Raw genomic sequence first — 20,927 nt, 5'->3', positions numbered from 1 at the left:
ACCTCCAGATGTACACACACACGCACATCATCCGACTTGCAGATACACACACTCCATCCATATCTTACCCTCCCTCCGGATACACACACTCCATCCATACCTTACCCTACCTCCAGATATACACGCACTCCTTCCAAACCTCATCCTACCTCCAGATATACAGACACACGCACATCATCCGTACATCATCCAACCTCCAGGTACACACACTCCATCCGTATCTTACCCAACCTCCAGATACACACACACTCCATCCAAACCTCACCCTACCTTAAGATACACACACACTCCATCCAAACCTGACTCGACTTCCAGATATACACACACTCCAGGCAGGGGGCATTCTGAAGGGGAGGGTGAACAGCCAGAGGTTGTGGTACACATTGGTACTAACGACATAAGCAGGAAGAGTGATGAGGACCTGCAGGGGGAGTTCAGGGAGTTAGGTAGTAAGTTAAAAAATAGGACCTCTAGGGTTGTAATCTCAAGATTACTCCCTGTGCCACGTGCCAGTGAGGCTAGAAATAGGAAGATAGTGCAGCTAAACACGTGGCTAAACAGCTGGTGTAGGAGGGAGAGTTTCAGATATCTGGATCACTGGGATCTCTTCCGGGACAGATGGGACCTGTACAAGAAGGATGGGTTGCATCTAAACTGGAGGGGCACAAATATCCTGGCTGCGAGGTTTTCTAGCGTCACTCGGGAGGGGTTAAACTAGTGTGGCAGGGGGGTGGGAACCAGAGCAGTAGGACAGCAGGTGAAATAACTGAGGGGGAACTAGTGAATAAGGGCAGTAAGATTGAGAGATAGAGCAGGCAGGGGGATGTTGCTGAGCACAGCAGGACTGGTGGTCTGAAGTGCATTTGTTTCAATGTGAGTATAACAGGGAAGGCAGATGAACTTCGAGCTTGGATTAGTACTTGGAACTATGATGTTGCTGCTATTACAGTTGAGGGAAGGACAGACTGGCATCTAAATGTTCTGGGTTTTAGATGCTTCAGGTGGGATAGAGGGGGATGTAAAAGGGGCAGGGGAATTGCTGGTTAAGGAGAATATCACAGCTGTACTGCAGGAGGACACCTCGGAGGGATCATGCAGCGAGGCAATATGGGTAGAGCTCAGGAATAGGAAGGGTGCAGTCACAATGTTGGGGGTTTAACTACAGGCCTCCCAACAGCCAGCAGGAGATAGAGGAGCAGATATGTAGACAGATTTTGGAAAGATGTAAAGGTAACAGGGTTGTGGTGGTGGGTGATTTTAACTTCCCCAATATTGACTGGGACTCACTTAGTGCTAGGGGCTTGGATGGGGCAAAATTTGTAAGGAGCATCCAGGAGGGCTTCTTGAAACAATATGTAGATAGTCCAACTGGGGAAGGGGCCGTACTGGACCTGGTATTAGGGAATGAGCCCAGTCAGGTGGTCGAAGTTTCAGTCGGGGAGCATTTCAGGAACTGTGACGATAATTCCGTAAGTTTTAAGTCACTTGTGGATAAGGATAAGAGTAGTCCTCGGGTGGAGGTGCTAAATTGGGGGAAGGCTAATTATAACAATATTAGGCAGGAACTGAAGAATTTAGATTGGTGGCAGCTATTTGAGGGTAAATCAACATCTGACATGTGGGAGTCTTTCAAACGTCAGTTGATTAGAATCCAGGACCAGCATGTTCCTGTGAGGATGAAGGATAAGTTTGGCAAGTTTCGGGAACTTTGGATAACGAGGCACATTGTGAGCCGAGTCAAAAAGAAAAAGGAAGCATTCTTTAGGGCTGGAAGGCTGGGAACAGACGAATCCCTTGAGGAATATAAAGGAAGTAGGAAGGAACTTAAGCAAGGAGTCAGGAGGGCTAAAAGGGGCCATGAAAAGTCATTGGCAAACAGGATTAAAGAGAATCCCAAGGCTTTTTAAATGTATATAACGAGCAAGAAAGTAACCAAGGAAAGGGTTGGCCCACTCAAGGACAGAGGAGGGAATCTATGCGCGGAGCCAGAGGAAATGGGCGAGGTACTAAATGAGTACTTTGCATCAGTATTCACCAAAGAGAAGGACTTGGTGGATGCTGAGTCAGGGAAGGGAGTGTAGATACTCTCAGTCATCTCATTATCAAAAAGGAGGAAATCTTTGCATCTTCATTGGCTACAGGTGAGGTCCCAGAGGACTGGAGAATAGCCAATGTTGTTCCTTTGTTTAAGAAGAGTAGCAAGGATAATCCAGTAAATTACAGGCTGGTGAGCCTTACATCAGTGGTAGGGAAATTATTAGAGGGGATTCTTCGGGACAGGATTTATTCCCATTTGGAAACAAATGGACTTATTAGCGAGAGGCAGCATGGTTTTGTGAAGGGGAGGTCGTGTCTCACTAACTTGATCGAGTTTTTTGAGGAAATGATGAAGATGATTGATGAAGGAAAGGCAGTGGATGTTGTCTACATGGACTTCAGTAAAGCCTTTGACAAGGTCCCTCATGGCAGACTGGTGCAAAAGATGAAGTCACACGGGATCAGAGGTGAGCTGGCAAGATGGATACAGAACTGGCTCGGTCATAGAAGACAGAGGGTATCAGTGGATGTGTGTTTTTCTGAATGGAGGGATGTGACTAGTGGTGTTCCGCAGGGATCAGTGCTGGGACCTTTGCTGTTTGTCGTATATATAAATGATTTGGAGGAAAATGTAGCTGGTCTGATTAGTACGTTTGCGGACGATAGAAAGGTTGGTGGAGTTGCGGACAGTGATGAGGATTGTCAGAGGATACAGCAGGATATAGATCGGTTGGAGACTTGGGCGGAGAAATGGCAGATGGAGTTTAATCCGGACAAATGTGAGGTAATGCATTTTGGAAGGTTTAATACAGGTGGAAAGTATACAGTAAATAGCAGTATTGACAGGCAGAGATCTGGGCATACAGGTCCACAGGTCACTGAAAGTGGTAACACAGGTGGATAAGGTAATCAAGAAGGCATACGCCATTCCTGCCTTGATCGGTCAGGGCATAGAGTATAAAAACTGGCAAGTCATGTTGCAGCTGCACAGAACCTTAGTTAGGCCACACTTGGAATATTGCGTACAATTCTGGTCGTCACACTACCAGAAGGAGGTGGAGGCTTTGGAGAGGGTAGAGTAGAGGTTTACCAGGATGTTGCCTGGTCTGGAGGGTATTAGCTATGAGGAGAGGTTGGATAAACTCGGACTGTTTTCACTGGAACGACGGAGGTGGAGGGGCGACATGATAGAGGTTTACAAAGTTATGAGGGCATGGACAGCGTGAATAGTCAGAAGCTTTTTCCCAGGGTGGAAGAGTCAGTTACTAGGGGACATAGGTTTAAGGTGAGAGGGGCAAAGTTTAGAGGGGATGTGTGAGGCAAGTTGTTTTACACAGAGGGTGGTGAGTGCCTGGAACTTGCTGCCGGGGGAGGTGGTAGAAGCAGGTACGATAGCGATGTTTAAGTGGCATCTTGACAAATACATGAATAGGATGGGAATAGAGGGATACGGACCCCGGAAGTGCAGAAGGTTTTCGTTTAGACAGGCATCATGATCAGCGCAGGCTTGGAGGGCCGAATGTGCTGTACTGTTCTTTGTTCCATCCAGAAGGAAGTAATGATAAGACTCTTAACAGTGTGCAGATAGAATATGCAGTGATGCAAGTACATGCCTTAAAAGCTGGAAGTGCATAAAAGACCATAAAAAAGGCAAATGGAATTCTGGATTTTATACATGTGGACGATGAAAATCGAAGAACTTTTGCTTGGCCACAGTTGGACAATTAGGCGCACTTCTGGGTGCTCATATTTGAGTTATGGAATAGAGATTTGTGCAAGGATACAAGGAATAACACCTTTACCAGCACAGATAAAGGTCCAAAGCCTGTTTAGGGAAACTGAGTAAGGTTTTCAAAATTATGAAAGACTTCAACAAGGTGAATAGTAAATTTATATATTTGTTTAACTAAGCCCTTTGTTCTATTACAGATAACCAAGCAGTGAAGGATAGAACTGGACCCCAACCGTCAGACAGATGAAAGCTTTTAGTTAGAAGCACACCTAACAAACATGCACCTCTGAACCCAACACCTACAGTTTTTTTGTGCATCTGTATATTGGAACACAAGTGAATCCCCAATTAATGTCCACCACCTGAATACAATTAAACACACAATGTATATATAATTAGCACCCTTGACTCACCCTCCAGTCCAAACCCAACCCCTCCACACCCTTAATGTGTCCGATACACACTACTGATGAGAAAGTTGTAGACTCCTACGCCAAATCAGGTTGCTTCCCAGTGAGAAAGCCCTCTACTCGCCATTGAATTCACAGCAACACCATGATGAACTCCTTGACCATTATCTAACCACCCTCAGAGTTGGAAAAGCAATGGAAACTGGAGCCGCATTGTACTTACATTCTGAAGAAGCTGCTCAAACCAATCGTACCCAGTATCCCGGCATGCAGCAACCTGTAAAATAGGTGAAAGACAGCTGTCAACAGTAGCACTGTAAAAAAGCATGCTGTCATTCCACAGTAGTAGCGATACAATAAACTTACAGTCTCAACTATCTGCACTTGAAGTAGGTATCACTCCATCTGGATTCTTTTTGAGAACATCGATACAAGAGGAGGCTATTCTGCCCCTCGGGCCTGTTTCCTCAATTAGACCATGGCAGCTCTGTATCTCAACTCCATTCACTTGACTTTGTCCCATATCCCTTGATACCTTCGCCTAACAAAAAGCTATGGTGTTTGTCGGTAATATATTAGCATTTTTCTAAACTCCAATAATATAGGTCCAACCTGCTCAACCTTTCTTCATAAGACAACCCCAACATCTCGGAATCAGCCCAGTGAACTTTCTCTGAACCGCTTCCAATGCAAGTATATCCCTCCTTAAGTAAGGAGACCAAAACTGTACACAGTACTCTAGATGTGGTCTCACCAATGCCCTGTATAACTGCAGCTTACTTTTATACTCAAACCCCCTTGCAATAAACGCCAACGTTCTATTTGTCTTCCTAATTACCTGCATGCTAACTTTTTGTAATTCATGTACAAAGACACCCTCTGTACCGCAGCGTTCTGCAGTCTCTATCTCCATTTATATCATATTCTGCTTTTTAATTCTTCCTGCCAAAGTGGACAACCTCACATGTTCTTACCTTATCGTCCATCTGCCAAAGCTTTGCCCGCTCACTTAACCTATCTATATCCCTTTGCATACTCTTTGCGTCCTCCTCACAACTTAGGATCTGTTTTGGGGCCACTGCTGTTTGTCATCTTTATAAATGACCTGGAAGAGGGTGTAGAAGGGTGGGTTAGTAAATTTGCAGATGACACTAAGGTCGGTGGAGTTGTGGATAGTGCCGAAGGATGTTGTAGGGTACAGAGGGACATAGATAGGCTGCAGAGCTGGGCTGAGAGATGGCAAATGGAGTTTAATGCGGAAAAGTGTGAGGTGATTCACTTTGGAAGGAGTAACAGGAATGCAGAGTACTGGGCTAATGGGAAGATTCTTGGTAGTGTAGATGAACAGAGAGATCTTGGTGTCCAGGTGCATAAATCCCTGAAGGTTGCTACCCAGGTTAATAGGGCTGTTAAGAAGGCATATGGTGTGTTAGCTTTTATTAGTAGGGGGATCGAGTTTCGGAGCCACGAGGTCATGCTGCAGCTGTACAAAACTCTGGTGAGACCGCACCTGGAGTATTGCGTGCAGTTCTGGTCACCGCATTATAGGAAGGATGTGGAAGCTTTGGAAAGGGTGCAGAGGAGATTTACTAGGATGTTGCCTGGTATGGAGGGAAGGTCTTACGAGGAAAGGCTGAGGGACTTGGGGTTGTTTTCGTTGGAGAGGAGGAGGAGGAGAGGTGACTTAATAGAGACATATAAGATAATCAGAGGGTTAGATAGGGTGGATAGTGAGAGTCTTTTTCCTCGGATGGTGATGGCAAACACGAGGGGACATAGCTTCAAGTTGAGGGGTGATAGATATAGGACAGATGTGAGAGGTAGTTTCTTTACTCAGAGAGTAGTAAGGGCGTGGAACGCCCTTGCCTGCAGCAGTAGTAGATTCGCCAACTTTAAGGGCATTTAAGTGGTCATTGGATAGATATATGGATGAAAATGGAATAGTGTAGGTCAGATGATTTCACAGGTCGGCGCAACATCGAGGGCCGAAGGGCCTGTACTGCGCTGTAATGTTCTAATTTCTAATAACTTGCTTTCCTACCTATCTTTGTATCGTCCGCTAATTTGGCTACAATATACTCAGTCCCTTCATCCAGGTCATTAATATAGATTGTAAATAGTTTGATCGCCAGCACTGAGCCCTGAGGCACTCCGCTAGTTTTAGTTTGCCAACCTGAAAATGCCCCATTTTTTCTAACTATTCCCGGTTCATTAGCCAATCCTCTATCCATGCTAATATATTATTCCTTACGCTATGAGCTCTTTTATGTGGCACCTTATTGAATGCTTTTGGGAATCCATTCTTCACAGCATTGTACACCTGTTCTTTCAATTTGAAAGCATCCTTAACTTCCTTAGTTAGCCACGGATGGTGCACCCTTCTCAGAGTCTTTCTTTCTCAATGGAATACATCTTTGTTGAGAGTTATGAAATGTCTGCCATGGCTTCTCGACCGTCTTACCTGTTAACCTATTTTCCCAGTCTACTTTAGCCAACTCTGTCTTCATAGCCTTTACTTGAGTTTAAGGCACAGTTTTCGACCCAACTTTCTCACCTTTAAACTGAATGTGAAATTCTGTCTGTCATGTTATGATCACTCTAATTCATAGGATCCTTTACTATGAGGTCACTTATGAATCCTGTCTCATTACACATTATCAGGTCTAAAACAGTCTGTTCCAGAATGTATTGTTCCAAGAAACTGTCACGATTACACTCTACGAACTCATCCTCCAGCCTACCAATTTGATTCGGCCAATCAATATGAAGATCAAAATCACCCACGATTACTGCAGTACCTTTCTTACAAGCCCCCAATATTTCTTAATTTATACTCTGTACTACAAAGTAGGTGTTAGGGGGCCTATAACCTACTCCCACCAGTGACTTCTTTCCTTTGCTATTTCTTAACTCTACCCAAACCAATTCTACATTTTGATCTTCCTGAGCCAAGATCATTTCTCACTAATGTACCCATCTCATCCTTTAAAAACAGAGCTACCCCACCTCCTTTTCCTTTATTCCGAAATGTCAAATACCCTTGAATATTCAGTTCCCTGCCTTAGTCACCTTGCAACCACGTTTCCATAATAGCTATATCATTTCCATTTAATTCTAATTGTGTCATGAATTCATTCATCTGGTTAATGAATGCTGCGCGCATTCAGATAAAGAACGTTAAATTCTGTCTTTTTAACATTATTCCTACTCTGACCATATTTGCTGGTGCACTCTTAAACACTCTCTCCCTTTCCATCACAGTCTGGTTATTATCTGTATCGCTACCCTGCACTATTGCCTTCTCCTTTCCCTTTAAATTTCCAAATCTCCCCTCCTATGAACACCACACCCCCACTGTTTAGTTTAAAGCCCTCTCTACAGCCCTAGTTATGTGATTCGTCAGGACACTGGTCCCAGCACGGTTCAGGTGAAGGCTGTCCCAACGGTACAGCTCCTACTTTCCCCAGTACTGGTGTCAGTGCCCCATGAATCAAAACCCATTTCTCCCACACCAATCTCTGAGCCACATATTCAACTCTCTGATATTATTTATCCTATGCCAATTTGCTTGTGGCTCAGGCAGCAATCCAGAGATTACGACCTTTGTGGTTCTGCTTTCTAATTTAACCCCTGCTGCTCATAATCCCTCAGGAGAATCTCTTTTTTAGCCCTATGTAACACATGAACCACAACAACTGGATTCTTCCTCTCCCACTCCAAGTTCCTCGCCAGTGTTGAGATGTCCTTAACCATGGCACCGGGCAGGCAACACAGCCTTCAGGACTCACGCTGTCAGCTATAGAGAACCATATCTATCCCCTAACTATACAGTCTCCTACTACAGCTACATTCCTTTTCACTCACCACCAACTCCCCCCCCCCCCCACCACCCCTCCCCCGACCCCCTCACGGTGCTAAGATCAGTTTGCTCATCCTCCATGTAGTCCCTGCTCTCCTGCACACAAGCTGCAAGAATCTCGAACCTGTTGGACAAAAGAGGCTCCTCCATTGCTACGTTCTGGATCCCCTTACCTGCCTCACACATAGTCACAACCTCCTGTCCCTGACGACAACTAAATCTGAAGTACCTAGCCTAAGGGGTGTGACTGCTTTCTGTGACTGTGTCCAGGTAACTTTCCCCCTCCCTGATGCATCACAGTGTCCGAATCTCAATCTCCAGCTCATCAACTCTGAGCCGAAGTTCTTCGAGCTGCACTTATTGCGGGGCGGGGAGGAAACTGGAGTTAAGGCCACAATCAGTTCAGTCATGATCTTATTGAATGGTGGAGCAGGCTCGAAGGGCCAAATGGCCTACTCCTGCTTGTATTTCTTAGGTTATGTTCCGTCAATTTCAGTTTTGAAAGCTCCAACTGACTCCCAGCATCAACAGCCTTTTGAGGGAAGAGTTCTAGATTTCCACTTTGTGTGAATCACTGCTTCCTGACATCACCCCTGAACAGCAGCAAAATATTGCAAATGTGGGAAATCTGAAATAAAAACAGAACACGATGGAAATACTCAGGAGGTCTGGTAGCATATATAGAGAGAGAAACAACATTAACATTTAGGTCGATGACCTTTCATCAGGTTCTGAAAGGTCATCAACCTGAAACGTTAAATGTTTCTGTCTCCACATATGCTGTCACACCCCCTGGGTATTTCCAGCATTTGCTGAACAGCCGAGCTCCAACTTTATAAAACATTGATTAATCCTCAGCTGGAATATCCCCTTGTTCTAGATTCCTCCAACTAAGGAAGTAGAGAAAAACTATCTAGTCTTTAAAACACCTAAATCAAACCACTGTACAATATACTAAACTGAAAGTAATACAAGGCAGGGTCTATACAACCTGTCTTCATAATTTAACCCTTTAAGCCTCAGTATCATTCTGGTGAATCTGCACTGTATCTGCTCCAAGGCCAATGCCCAGAACTGAATGCAGTACTCAGAGCAATTTAATTAGTCCCACTGCCCACCTCTTTCTCCATAGCCCTGTAATTTTTTTCCCCTTCAAATATGTATCGTATCCCCTTTTGAAAGTTGCAACTGAATCAGTTTCTACACACCAGATCACAACTCGTTGCGGGAAAAAAGTTTCCTCATTATGCCTCTGGTTCTTTTGCCAGTTACCTTAAATCTGTGTCCTCTAGTTATCGATCCTTCTGCCACTGGAAATAGTTTCTCTTTATTTACTCCATCAAACCATTCATTATTTTGACCATGTCTATCAAACTGCTGCTTAACCTTCTCTCCTTTAAGGAGAACACGACCAGCTTCTGCAGCCTCTCCACAGAACTGAAGTCCCTCATCCCTGATATCACTGTACTAAATCTCTTCTGCAAGGCCTTCCTAAAGTGTGGTGCCCAGAAGTGGACACAATATTCCAGCTGAGCACTAACCTGTGTTTTATAAAGTCTTAGCATAACTGTTTGCTTTTGTACCCTATGGCTCGGTTAATAAAGCCAAGGATTCTATGTGCTTTGTTTTTAAAAAAAACCTTCTCAACTTGTCCCACCACCTTCAAATACTTGTGTACATACACTCTCCAGATGACTCTGTCCCTACACCCCTTATAAAACTGTACCATTTATTCATATTGCCTCTCCCCATTCTTCTTACCAATTTATCACTTCACACTTCTCTGCATTAAATTTTATCTACCTTGTATCTGCCCATTTCACCTGTCTGTCTACACCCTCCTAAAGTCTGTTACTACCCGCCTCATTGTTTAGTGCTTTGCCGCGTTTAGTGTAATTTGCAAACTTGGCATGTCTAGTTTATATCAAAAAGAACACTGCTCCTCATAACGATACCTGGGGGACATCACTATATACTTGCCTTCAGTCTGAAAAACAACTGTTCGCCACTTCTCTCTACTTTCTGTTCCTTAAGCAATATTGTATCCATGCTACCACTGTCTCTTTAATCCCATAGGCATTCATTTACTAACAAGCCTATTATGCGATACATACGAACATACGAATTAGGAGCAGAAGTAGGCCATTCGGTCCCTCGAGCCTGCTCCACCATTCAACAAGATCATGGCTGATCTGTTTGTGTCTCGAATTCCATACTCCCATCTACCCCTGATAACAAATAAAAACAAAGTGCTGGAAATACTCAGCAGGTCTGGCAGCATCTGTGGAGAGAGCAGCAGAGTTAACGTTTCAGGTCTGTGAGCCTTCATCAGAACTGGCAAAGGTTAGAAAATAATTAGGTTTTAAGCATGTGAAGGGTTGGGGTGGGGGGGGGGGTGGGGGGTGGAGAAAGAGAACAGAGGGGAAGGTGTTTGATAGGGTAGAGGGCAGGAGAGATTAAATAACAAAGCTGTCCTGGGACAAAGGCAAAGCGTGTGTTAATGCTTGTGGTGAAAGACAAAGCATTAGTCCAGAGAGAAAGTTAATAGCAGAATAATGAGCAGCTCTGTCTACATGAAAAACAGGCACAAGGTTAAAAAATAAAATGAAAATTATGAATATATAAAAAAAGGCCAGTCATGCTCTGAAGTTACTGAACTCAACGTTCAGTCCGCAAGGCTGTAGAGTGCCTAATCAAAAAATCAGGTGCTGCTCCTCGAGCTTGCGCTGATCTTCACTGGAACACTGGAGCAGGCCAAAGACAGAAATGTGGGCATGAGAGCTGGGAGGTGTGTTGAAATGGCAAGCAACCAGAAGCTTGGGGTCATGCTTTCGAACTGTGCGGAGATGTTCTGCAAAGCAGTCACCCAGTCTGCGTTTGGTCTCCCCAATATAGAGGCGACCGCAGTGTGAGCAGCGAATACAGTATACTAAATTGAAGGAAGTACAAGTAAATCACTGCTTCACCTGAAAGGAGTGTTTGGGGCCTTGGATGGTGAAGAGAGAGGAGGTAAATGGGCAGGCATTACACCTCCTGCGATTGCAGGGGAAGAGGTGTCGAGGTTGATGGAGGAGTGGACCAGGGTGGCGCGGAGGGAACAATCCCTTCGGAATGCTAACAGGACAGGGGAAGGCAAGATGTGTTTGGTGGTGGCATCACGCTGGAGGTGGCGGAAATGGCAGAGGATGATCCTATGGATGGGGAGACTGGTGGGGTGGAAAGTAAGGACAAGGGGAACCCTGTTGTGGTTCTGGGAGGGAGGGAAAGATTAGATTAGATTAGATTAGAGATACAGCACTGAAACAGGCCCTTCGGCCCACCGAGTCTGTGCCGACCATCAACCACCCATTTATACTAATCCTACACTAATCCCATATTCCTACCAAACATCCCCACCTGTCCCTACATTTCCCTACCACCTACCTATACTAGTGACAATTTATAATGGCCAATTTACCTACCAACCTGCAAGTCTTTTGGCTTGTGGGAGGAAACCGGAGCACCCGGAGAAAACCCACGCAGACACAGGGAGAACTTGCAAACTCCACACAGGCAGTACCCAGAATCGAACCCGGGTCCCTAGAGCTGTGAGGCTGCAGTGCTAACCACTGCGCCACTGTGCCGCCCCAAGGGGTGAGGGCAGAAGTGCAGGAAATGGGCCGGACACGGTTGAGGACCCCGTCAACCACAGTGGGGGGAATCCTCAGTTGAAGAAAAAGGAAGACATATCAGTAGCGCTGTTGTGGAAGGTAGCATCATCAGAGCAGATGTGTCGGTGACGGAGAAACTGGGAGAATGGGATGGAGTCTTTACAGGATGTAAGGAAGTGCAGTCAAGGTAGCCGTGGGAGTCGGTGGGCTTATAATGAATATTAGTGGACAGTCTATCCTCAGAGATGCAGACAGAGAAGTCAAGGAAGGGAAGGGAAGTGTCGGAAACAGACCATGTAAAGATGAGAGAGGGGTGGAAATTGGAAGTAAGGTTGATGAAGTTTTCCAGTTCGGGGCAAGAGCAGGAAGCGGCACCGATATTGGTACTGGCGAAAAGAGGTGAGGGAGGGGGCCCGAGTCGGACTGGAACAAGGAATGTTCGACATATCCCACAAAAAGACAGGCATAACTAGGTCCCATGCGGGTACCCATAGCAACACCTTTTATTTGAAGGAAGTGAGTGGAGTTCAAGGAGAAGTTGTTCAATGTGAGAACAAGTTCAGCCAGGCGGAGGAGGGTGGTGGTGGATGGGGACTGGTTGGGCCTCTGCTCAAAGAAGAAGCTAAGAGCCCTCAAACCGTCCTGGTGGGGGATGGAGGTGTAGAGATTGGACGTTCATAGTGAAGAGTAAGCGGTTAGGGCCAGGAAACCAGAAATTGCCAAAATTGCCAATTGATGTAGGGCGTCAGAAGAGTCACGAATGTAGGTGGGAAGAGACTGGACCAGGGGAGAAGAGAGAGTCATAGATAGGAAGAAGTAAGTTCAGTGCGGCAGGAACAGGCTGAAACGATGGGTCTACCAGGACAGTCATATTTGTGGATTTTGGGAAGGAGGTCGAAGCGGGCTGTCCGAGGACGAGGTTGGAAGCTGGAGAGGGATGATCTCCAGAGGAGATGAGGTCAGTGACAGTCCTGGAGACAGTGGCCTGATGTTCAGTGGTGGGATCATGGTCCAGGCGGAGGTCGGAAGAAGCAATTGAGAGTTGGGCTCAGCCTCTGCAAGGTAGAGGTCGGTACGCCAGACAACAACAGCAGCACCTTTGTCAACAGGTTTGATCACAACGTCGGGGTTCGACCTGAATGGAGTGCTGCAAATTCAGAGAGAGACAGGTTAGAGTGTGCGAGGGCAACGTAGAAATTGAGACGGCCGATGTCACACCAGTAGTTCTCAATGAAAAGATCAAGAGTAAGTACAGGCCAGAGGAAGGGGTCCAGGTGGATGGAGAATACTGGAGGTGGGTGAAAGGGTTCGCTCGTCAGGGAGAGGACTCATGGTCAAAGAGGTAAGCCCGGAGGCGAAGACAATGGAAGAAGAGCTCAATGTCATGCCGAGCGCGAGATTTATTGAGGTGGGGGCATAAGGGGATAAAACTGAATCCTTTGTTAAGTACAGATCGTTCAGCATCAGAGATGGGAAAGTCAGAGGGTATTGTGAATACACCGCAAGGGATCAGATTAGGAGAAGGGATGGGGTCAGAGGGAAGTGATAACCTTTGATTTCCTTCCCTAACAAGCGTCTACCTCCACCTTAAAATTGTTCAATGACCCCACCTCCACCACCTGCTGAGGCAGTTCCAAAATCACACAACCCTCAGAAAAAATTTCTCATCTCTGTCCAAAAAAGGTGACCCCTAATTCTGGACTCACCCACAAGAGGAAACATCCCTCCACATTCACCCTGTCAAGACTGTTCAGGATCTTATATACTTCAATCATGTCTCCCCTCACTCTTCTAAACTCCAGTGAAAACAAGCCCAGTCTGTCCAACCTTTCCTCATAAGACAACCCGCTCATTCTAGGTATCAATCTCGTAAACCACCTCTGAACCGCCTCCAACGCATTCACATCCTTCCTTAAATAAGGAGACCAAAACTGCACATTTGAGATGTGGTCTCACCAATGCCCTGTATAACTGATGCATAACATCCTTACTTTTATTTTCAATTCCTCTCATAATAAAGGATAGCATTCCAATAGCCGCCTTTATTACTTGCTGTACCTGCATACTAACTTTTAGTGACTCCTTCACAAGAACACCGAGATCCCTCTGCACCCCAGAGTTCTGAAGTCATTCTCCGTTTAAGAAATACTCTTTGTTATTCTTCCTGCCAAAGTGAACAACTTCACATTTTCCCACATTATACTCCATCTGCCAGATTTTTGCCCACTCTCTCAACCGATCTATATCGTTCTGCAACCTCATGTCCTTTTCACAACATACTTTCCTACCTATATTTGTGTCATCTGCAAATGTAGCTACCAAGCCATCACCCCCCCTCATCCAAGTCATTGATATAAATTGTAAAAAGTTGAGGCCCCAGTACAGACCCCTGTGGGACTCCACTCATCACATCCTGCCAATCAGAAAAGGACCCATTTATGCATACTCTGTTTTCTGCCTGCCTGCCAGCCAATCTTATATCCATGCTAATATGTAACCCACTGCATCATGAGCTCCTACTTTGCACAATAAGCTTTTATGTGATACCTTGTCAAATGCTTTTTGGAAATCCAAGTACAGTACGACAACGGGCTCCCCTTTATCCACAGCGCATGTTACTCCTTCAAAGAACTCCAATAAATTGGTTAAACATGATCTCCCTTTCACAAAGCCATGCTGACTATTCCCGATTACCTAGAGTTTTCTAAGTGCCCAGCTATAACCTCCTTAATGATCGATTCTAACAACTTCCCCATGACAGATGTCAGGATCACTGGCCTATAGTTACCTGTTTTCTACCTCCCCCCACCCCTTCTTGAACAGAGGGGTTATATTTGCTATTTTCCAGTCTGACGGAACTTTTCCAGAATCTAGCGAATTTTGAAAAATTAACACCAACTCATCTACTACCTCATCAGCCAATTCTTTTAAGACCCTTGGATGATGCCCATCAGCACCCGGGGACTTGTCAGCCCACAGCTCCATCAATTTACTCAGTACCGCCTCCCTGGTGATTGTAATTTCACCAAGTTCCTCTCTTCCTTCCACCTCCTAATTTTTTGTTTATTCATTCATGGGATGTGGGCATTGCTAGCTAGGCCAGCCTTTATTGCCCATCTCTAATTGTCCTCGAGAAGGTGGTGGTGAGCTGTCTTCTTGAACTGCTGCAGTCCATGTGGGTTAGGTACACTCACAGTGCTATCAGGAAGGGAGTTTGCAGCTATTACTGGAATGTTTTTTGGATCCTCTATAGTGAAGACAGAAACAAAATATTTCATTTCATCTGCCATTTCCTTATTATCTACTATTAGCTCCCATTCTCACTCTCTAGAGGACCAACACTCACTTTACTTACTCTTTTCCTTTTTGGAGAAACTGTTGCTATCCATTTTTACATTTCTAGCTAGCTTTCTCTCATACTCTAATTTCTTTCTCCTGATTAACCTTAGAGTCATTTTCTGCTGTTCTTTATATTCTGACCAATTATCTGACCTGTCACTCATCTTTGCGCAATTATATGTCTTTTCCTTAAGTTTAATGCTTTCTTTAACTTCTTTAGTTAACCCTGGATGGTGGGTCCTCCCCTTAGAATTTTTCTTTATAGTCGGAATATACTTATTCTCAGTATTCTGAAATATCCCCTTTAACGTCTACCACTGCTGCTCTGTTGATCTATCTCCTAGCCTAGTAATTCAGTTCACTTCAGCTAGCTCAGCTTTCATGCCCACATAGTTGTCCTTATTTAAGTTTAAAATACTCGTCTTAGACCCACTCCTCTCTGTTTCAAACTGGATGTAAAATTTAATCATGTTGTGGTCGCTGCTACCTACTCTGAGGTTTATCAAATACCTTTTGAAAGTGCATATACAACATTGGGAACAGTAGCGTTTTTATGATGTTACTGGAAGAGTAATCCAGAGGTCTGGGCTAATGCTCCGGGGATATAAATTCAAATCCCACCATGGCAGCTAGGGGAATTTAAATTCAGTTCAATTAAATAAATCTGGAATAAAAGCTTGCCTCAGTAATGGTGACCATTAGATTACTGGTTTGTCGTAAAAACCCAAATAATTCACTAATCTCCTTCAGTGAAGGAAGGCTGCTGTCCTTACCTGGTCTAGCCTATATGTGATTCAGAAGCAGCAATACGGTTGACTCTTAACTGCCCTCTGATATGGCCGAACAAGTCACTCAGCAGTATCAAATAGCCAAGAACAACAAATCGAATAGAACCAGATGGACCAAAAAGCGCTGACCTCAGTGAGTGATTGCCCTTGATATCAAGGCAGCATTTGACAGAGTGCGGCATCAAGGCAAACGGAGGTCAACGGGAATCTCCGCTGGTTGGAGTCATACCTAGCCCAAAAGAAAGTGGTTGTTGGAGGTCAATTGTTTCAACCCCAGAACATGGCAGATCCTCAGGGTAGCGTCCTAGGCCCAACCATCTTCAGCTGCTTCATCAATAACCTTCCCTCCATCATAAGGGCAGAAGTAGGATCGTTCGCTGATGATTGCACAACATTTAGTACCATTCGCAACTTCTCAGATACTGAAGCAGTCAGTGTCCATATGCACCAAGATCTGGAAAGTAACATCCGCGCCACACAATTGCCAGGCAATGACCATCTCCAACAAGAGAGAACCTAACCATTCAATCGCATTATCATCACTGAATTCTCCACTATATCAGAATCCTGGGGGGGTTACCATTGATCCAAAACTGAACTGGACCAGCCACGTAAATGCTGTGGCTGCAAGAGCAGGTCAGAGGCTGGGAATTTTGCAGTGAGCAACCAACCTCCCGACTCCCCAAAGCCTATCCACCATCTAAAAGGTATAAGTCAGGAGTGAGATGCCGAGACAAGTGCAGCTCCAACACTCAGGAAGCTTGAACACCATCTAGGACAAAGCAGCCTGCTTGATCGCCACCCCTCCACCACCTTCAAAATGCACCCCCTCCACCACCGACACACAGTGGCACATGATAAACAGTCGCGAGGGGATGGCCCCGAGTCCTCAACATTGATTTCTGACCCCAAGAAGTCTCATGCCATCAGGTCAAACTTGGAAAAGAAACCATTCTGATTATCTTCTACCACAGTAGATAAATCAGTACTCTGCAATTTTGAACACCACTTGGAGAAAGTACATAGGGTAGCAAGGGCACAGAATGTACTCTGGGTGAGAGACTTAAATGTCCATCACCTTGTGCTCACCAATCTACCTGCTGCAGATGCAAATATCCAGGACAGTATTGGTAGATAGATTCTTGATAAGCAAGGGGGTGAAAGATTATTGGAGGTAGGCGGGAATGTGGAGCTGAGGTTACAATCAGATCAGGCATGATCTTATTGAATGGCGGATCAGGCGCGAGGTCCCGAGTGGCCTACTCCTGCTTCATACGGTTGTATGTTCGACCACCACTCAGACCTATCACTGTGCTGTTACGGACAGATGAGAGATGATGGGAATGAACATAGAACATGGAACAGCACAGCACAGTACAGGCCCTTCGGCCCATGATGTTGTGCCAAACCTTTAACCTACTCTAGGATCAAACTATCTACATACCCTTCATGCTACTGTCATCCATGTACCTATCCAAGAGTCGCTTAAATGTCCCTAATGTATCTGCTTCTACTACCACCACTGGCAGTGCATTCCACGCACCCACCACTCTCTGTGTAAAGAACCTACCTCTGACATCTCCACGAAACCTTCCTCCAATCACCTTAAAATTATGCCCCCTGGTGATAGCCCTTTCCGCCCTGGGAAAAAGTCTCTGACTATCCACTCTATCTATGCCTCTCATCATCTTGTACCCCTCTATCAAGTCACCTCTCATCCTTCTACGCTGCAATGAGAAAAGCCCTAGCTCCCTCAACCTTACTTCGTAAGACATGCCCTCCAGTCCAGGCAGCATCCTGGTAAATCTCCTCTGCACTCTCCCTAAAGCTTCCACATCCTTCCTATAATGAGGCGACCAGAACTGAACACAATATTGCAAGTGTGGTCTAACCAGAGCTTTATAGAGCTGCAGCATAACCTCACGGCTCTTAAAATCAATCCCCGTTAATGAAAGCCAACACACCATATGCTTTCTTAACAACCCTATCAACTTGGGTGGCAACTTTGAGCGATCTATGGACATGGACCCCAAGATCCCTCTGTTCCTCCACACTACCAAGAATCCTGTCTTTAAGCCTGTATTCCGCATTCAAATTCGACCTTCCAAAATGAATCACTTCACACTTTTCCAGGTTGAACTCCATCTGCCACTTCTCAGCCCAGCTCTGCATCCTGTCAATGTCCCGTTGCAACCTACAACAGCCCTCCACACTATCCACAACTCCAGCAACCTTCGTGTCATCGGCAAACTTACTAACCCAGCCTTCCACTTCCTCATCCAAGTCATTTATAAAAATCACAAAGAGCAGAGGTCCCAGAACAGATCCCTGCGGAACACCACTGGTCACCGAGCTCCAGGCTGAATACTTTCCATCGACTACCACCCTCTGTCTTCTATGGGCCAGCCAATTCTGTATCCAGACAGCCAACTTTCCCTGTATCCCATGCCTCCTTACTTTCTGAATGAGCCTACCATGGGGAACCTTATCAAACGCCTTGCTAAAATCCATATACACCATATCCACTGCTCTTCCTTCATCAACGTGTTTTGTCACATCTTCAAAGAGTTCAATAAGGTTTGTGAGGCATGACCTGCCCCTTACAAAGCCATGCTGACTGTCTCTAATCAAACTATGCTTTTCCAAATAATCATAAATCCTGTCTCTCAGAATCCTCTCCAATAATTTGCCCACTACTGACGTAAGACTGACTGGTCTGTAATTCCCAGGGTTATCCCTATGCCCTTTCTTGAACAAGGGAATAACATTTGCCACCCTCCAATCATCTGGTACTACTCCAGTGGACAGTAAGGACGCAAAGAACATCGCCAAAGGCGCGGCAATCTCTTCCCTCGCTTCCCATAATATCCTTGGGTATATCCCGTCTGGCCCCGGAAAACCCTAATGGTTTTCCCTTTTCCACCTTTCGACTGACCAAAGACAGCATGTTTTAAAAAAAGTTTGTTTTTAAATCCTTAAGTGCTTTAATTATCAAGAAAGGACAAATAACTGTTTTTTTAAGTTTAAAAAAATCAATGTTTATTATTCAACACCCAAAATATACACAACTAACCAATCTCACAGTCATACAGATAAAACACACACACTCAAGAAGAGATAGGATAGGATTGTGAAGTAACATAGTTCTCTGTTGCACTTGCTTTTCCCCAGCATGGAGACTTGAAACATGCAGGCCTGCAAATCTTTTCTTTGTTCACTGAAGAAAAAACTTGGGGGTTTCAGAGGATGGATGGATTGTTGCAGATTTCTCTTATCCGATTCCAGTCAAAGTTCCGTAGTGAAACCCTGCTACGAGTTCTCAGGGGGGGGGGGTGGAGTTCAAAGCCAACTCCAGTCTCTGCCCACATAGAACATTACAGCGCAGTACAGGCCCTTCGGCCCTCGATGTTGCGCCGACCTGTGAAACCATCTGACCTACACTATTCCATTTTCATCCATATGTCCATCCAATGACCACTTAAATGCCCTTAAAGTTGGCGAGTCTACTACTGCTGCAGGCAGGGCGTTCCACGCCCCTACTACTCTCTGCGTAAAGAAACTACCTCTGACATCTGTCCTATATCTATCACCCCTCAACTTAAAGCTATGTCCCCTCGTGTTTGCCACCACCATCCGAGGAAAAAGACTCTCACTATCCACCCTATCTAACCCTCTGATTATCTTATATGTCTCTATTAAGTCACCTCTCCTCCTCCTTCTCTCCAACGAAAACAACCTCAAGTCCCTCAGCCTTTCCTCGTAAGACCTTCCCTCCATATCAGGCAACATCCTAGTAAATCGCCTCTGCACCCTTTCCAAAGCTTCCACATCCTTCCTATAATGCGGTGACCAGAACTGCACGCAATACTCCAGGTGCGGCCGCACCAGAGTTTTGTACAGCTGCAGCATGACCTCGTGGCTCCGAAACTCGATCCCCCTACTAATAAAAGCTAACACACCATATGCTTTCTTAACAGCCCTATTAACCTGGGTAGCAACTTTCAGGGATTTATGTACCTGGACACCAAGATCTCTCTGCTCATCTACACTACCAAGAATCTTCCCATTAGCCCAGTACTCTGCATTCCTGTTACTCCTTCCAAAGTGAATCACCTCACACTTTTCCGCATTAAACTCCATTTGCCATCTCTCAGCCCAGCTCTGCAGCCTATCTATGTCCCTCTGTAACCTACAACATCCTTCGGCACTATCCACAACTCCACCGACCTTCGTGTCATCTGCAAATTTACTAACCCACCCTTCTACACCCTCATCCAGGTCATTTATAAAAATGACAAACATGTAGCTTAAAAGCTGGTGGTGTTAGGCAGGGTCCTTTCTCTTCAATAACACAGCTGTTTTTCTCTCTCTGTCCTTTGTCTGCCAAGAATATACCTTTATTAAAGCTCCCTATCAGAAACCTAGTTTCTGTGCTGTGACCAAATTTTCTCTTCAATTAAATTCATAGTTTCTAATGGTTAGACGACCATTGTCCAACAATGGAGTTCAGGTATCGGTCAATCACATACCATCCTGATAAAGAAGAGCTTTTCACATCCATTCTCTGGAGTTCAAGCTTGGAGTCAAAAAGTCTGCCACACTTTTGTTCACCCAGTTTTTTGCAGAGATGCAGCTTTTACCATAGAAAGGGCTATTTGCATCTTAATGATTTGTCGAAGATATGTCCAGAAAGATCGTTTGTATTTTAATGACTTTGCCTAGACATAAGAACAAAAGAAATAGGAGCAGAAGTAGACCATACAGCCCATCAAGCCTGCTCCACCATTCAATACAATCATGGCTGATCATGGGCTTCAAATCCACTTTCCTGCCTGTTCCCCTTATCCCTTGATTTCCCGTGAGACCAAAATCTATCTATCCCAGTCTGAAAAGTATTCAATGACGGAGCAACCACAACCCTCTGGGGTAGAGAATTCCAAAGATTCACAACCCTTTGCGAGTAGTAATTTCTCCTCATCTCAGTCCTGAATGATTGACCAGATATGACCAGACTTGAAAATCAGCTCAGGATTCTTGCAGTTTCATGTGTATTGCCAGTAAAGAAAAGGGAGGCAGTGGCACAGTGGTATTTTCACTGGACTAGTAACCCAG

At 45.2% G+C, this 20,927-nt stretch overlaps 1 protein-coding gene across 1 annotated transcript in view; it reads right to left on the bottom strand.

Moving 5' to 3' along the window:
* Nucleotides 1-20,927, bottom strand: part of LOC137368865 (nipped-B-like protein) — a 693,066-nt gene that overhangs the window by 189,920 nt on the left and 482,219 nt on the right. Inside the window, exon 33 of the mRNA XM_068029073.1 lies at nucleotides 4,403-4,456. Coding sequence (XP_067885174.1) covers nucleotides 4,403-4,456 — 54 coding nt within the window. The remainder of the gene's footprint in view (nucleotides 1-4,402; nucleotides 4,457-20,927) is intronic.

The sequence above is a fragment of the Heterodontus francisci genome, chromosome 4, assembly GCF_036365525.1.
Source record: "Heterodontus francisci isolate sHetFra1 chromosome 4, sHetFra1.hap1, whole genome shotgun sequence".
NCBI classification, from domain to species: domain Eukaryota; kingdom Metazoa; phylum Chordata; class Chondrichthyes; order Heterodontiformes; family Heterodontidae; genus Heterodontus; species Heterodontus francisci.
The sequence above is the reverse complement of the archived record's forward strand: the minus strand, read 5'-3'. Positions and strand labels throughout refer to the sequence as shown.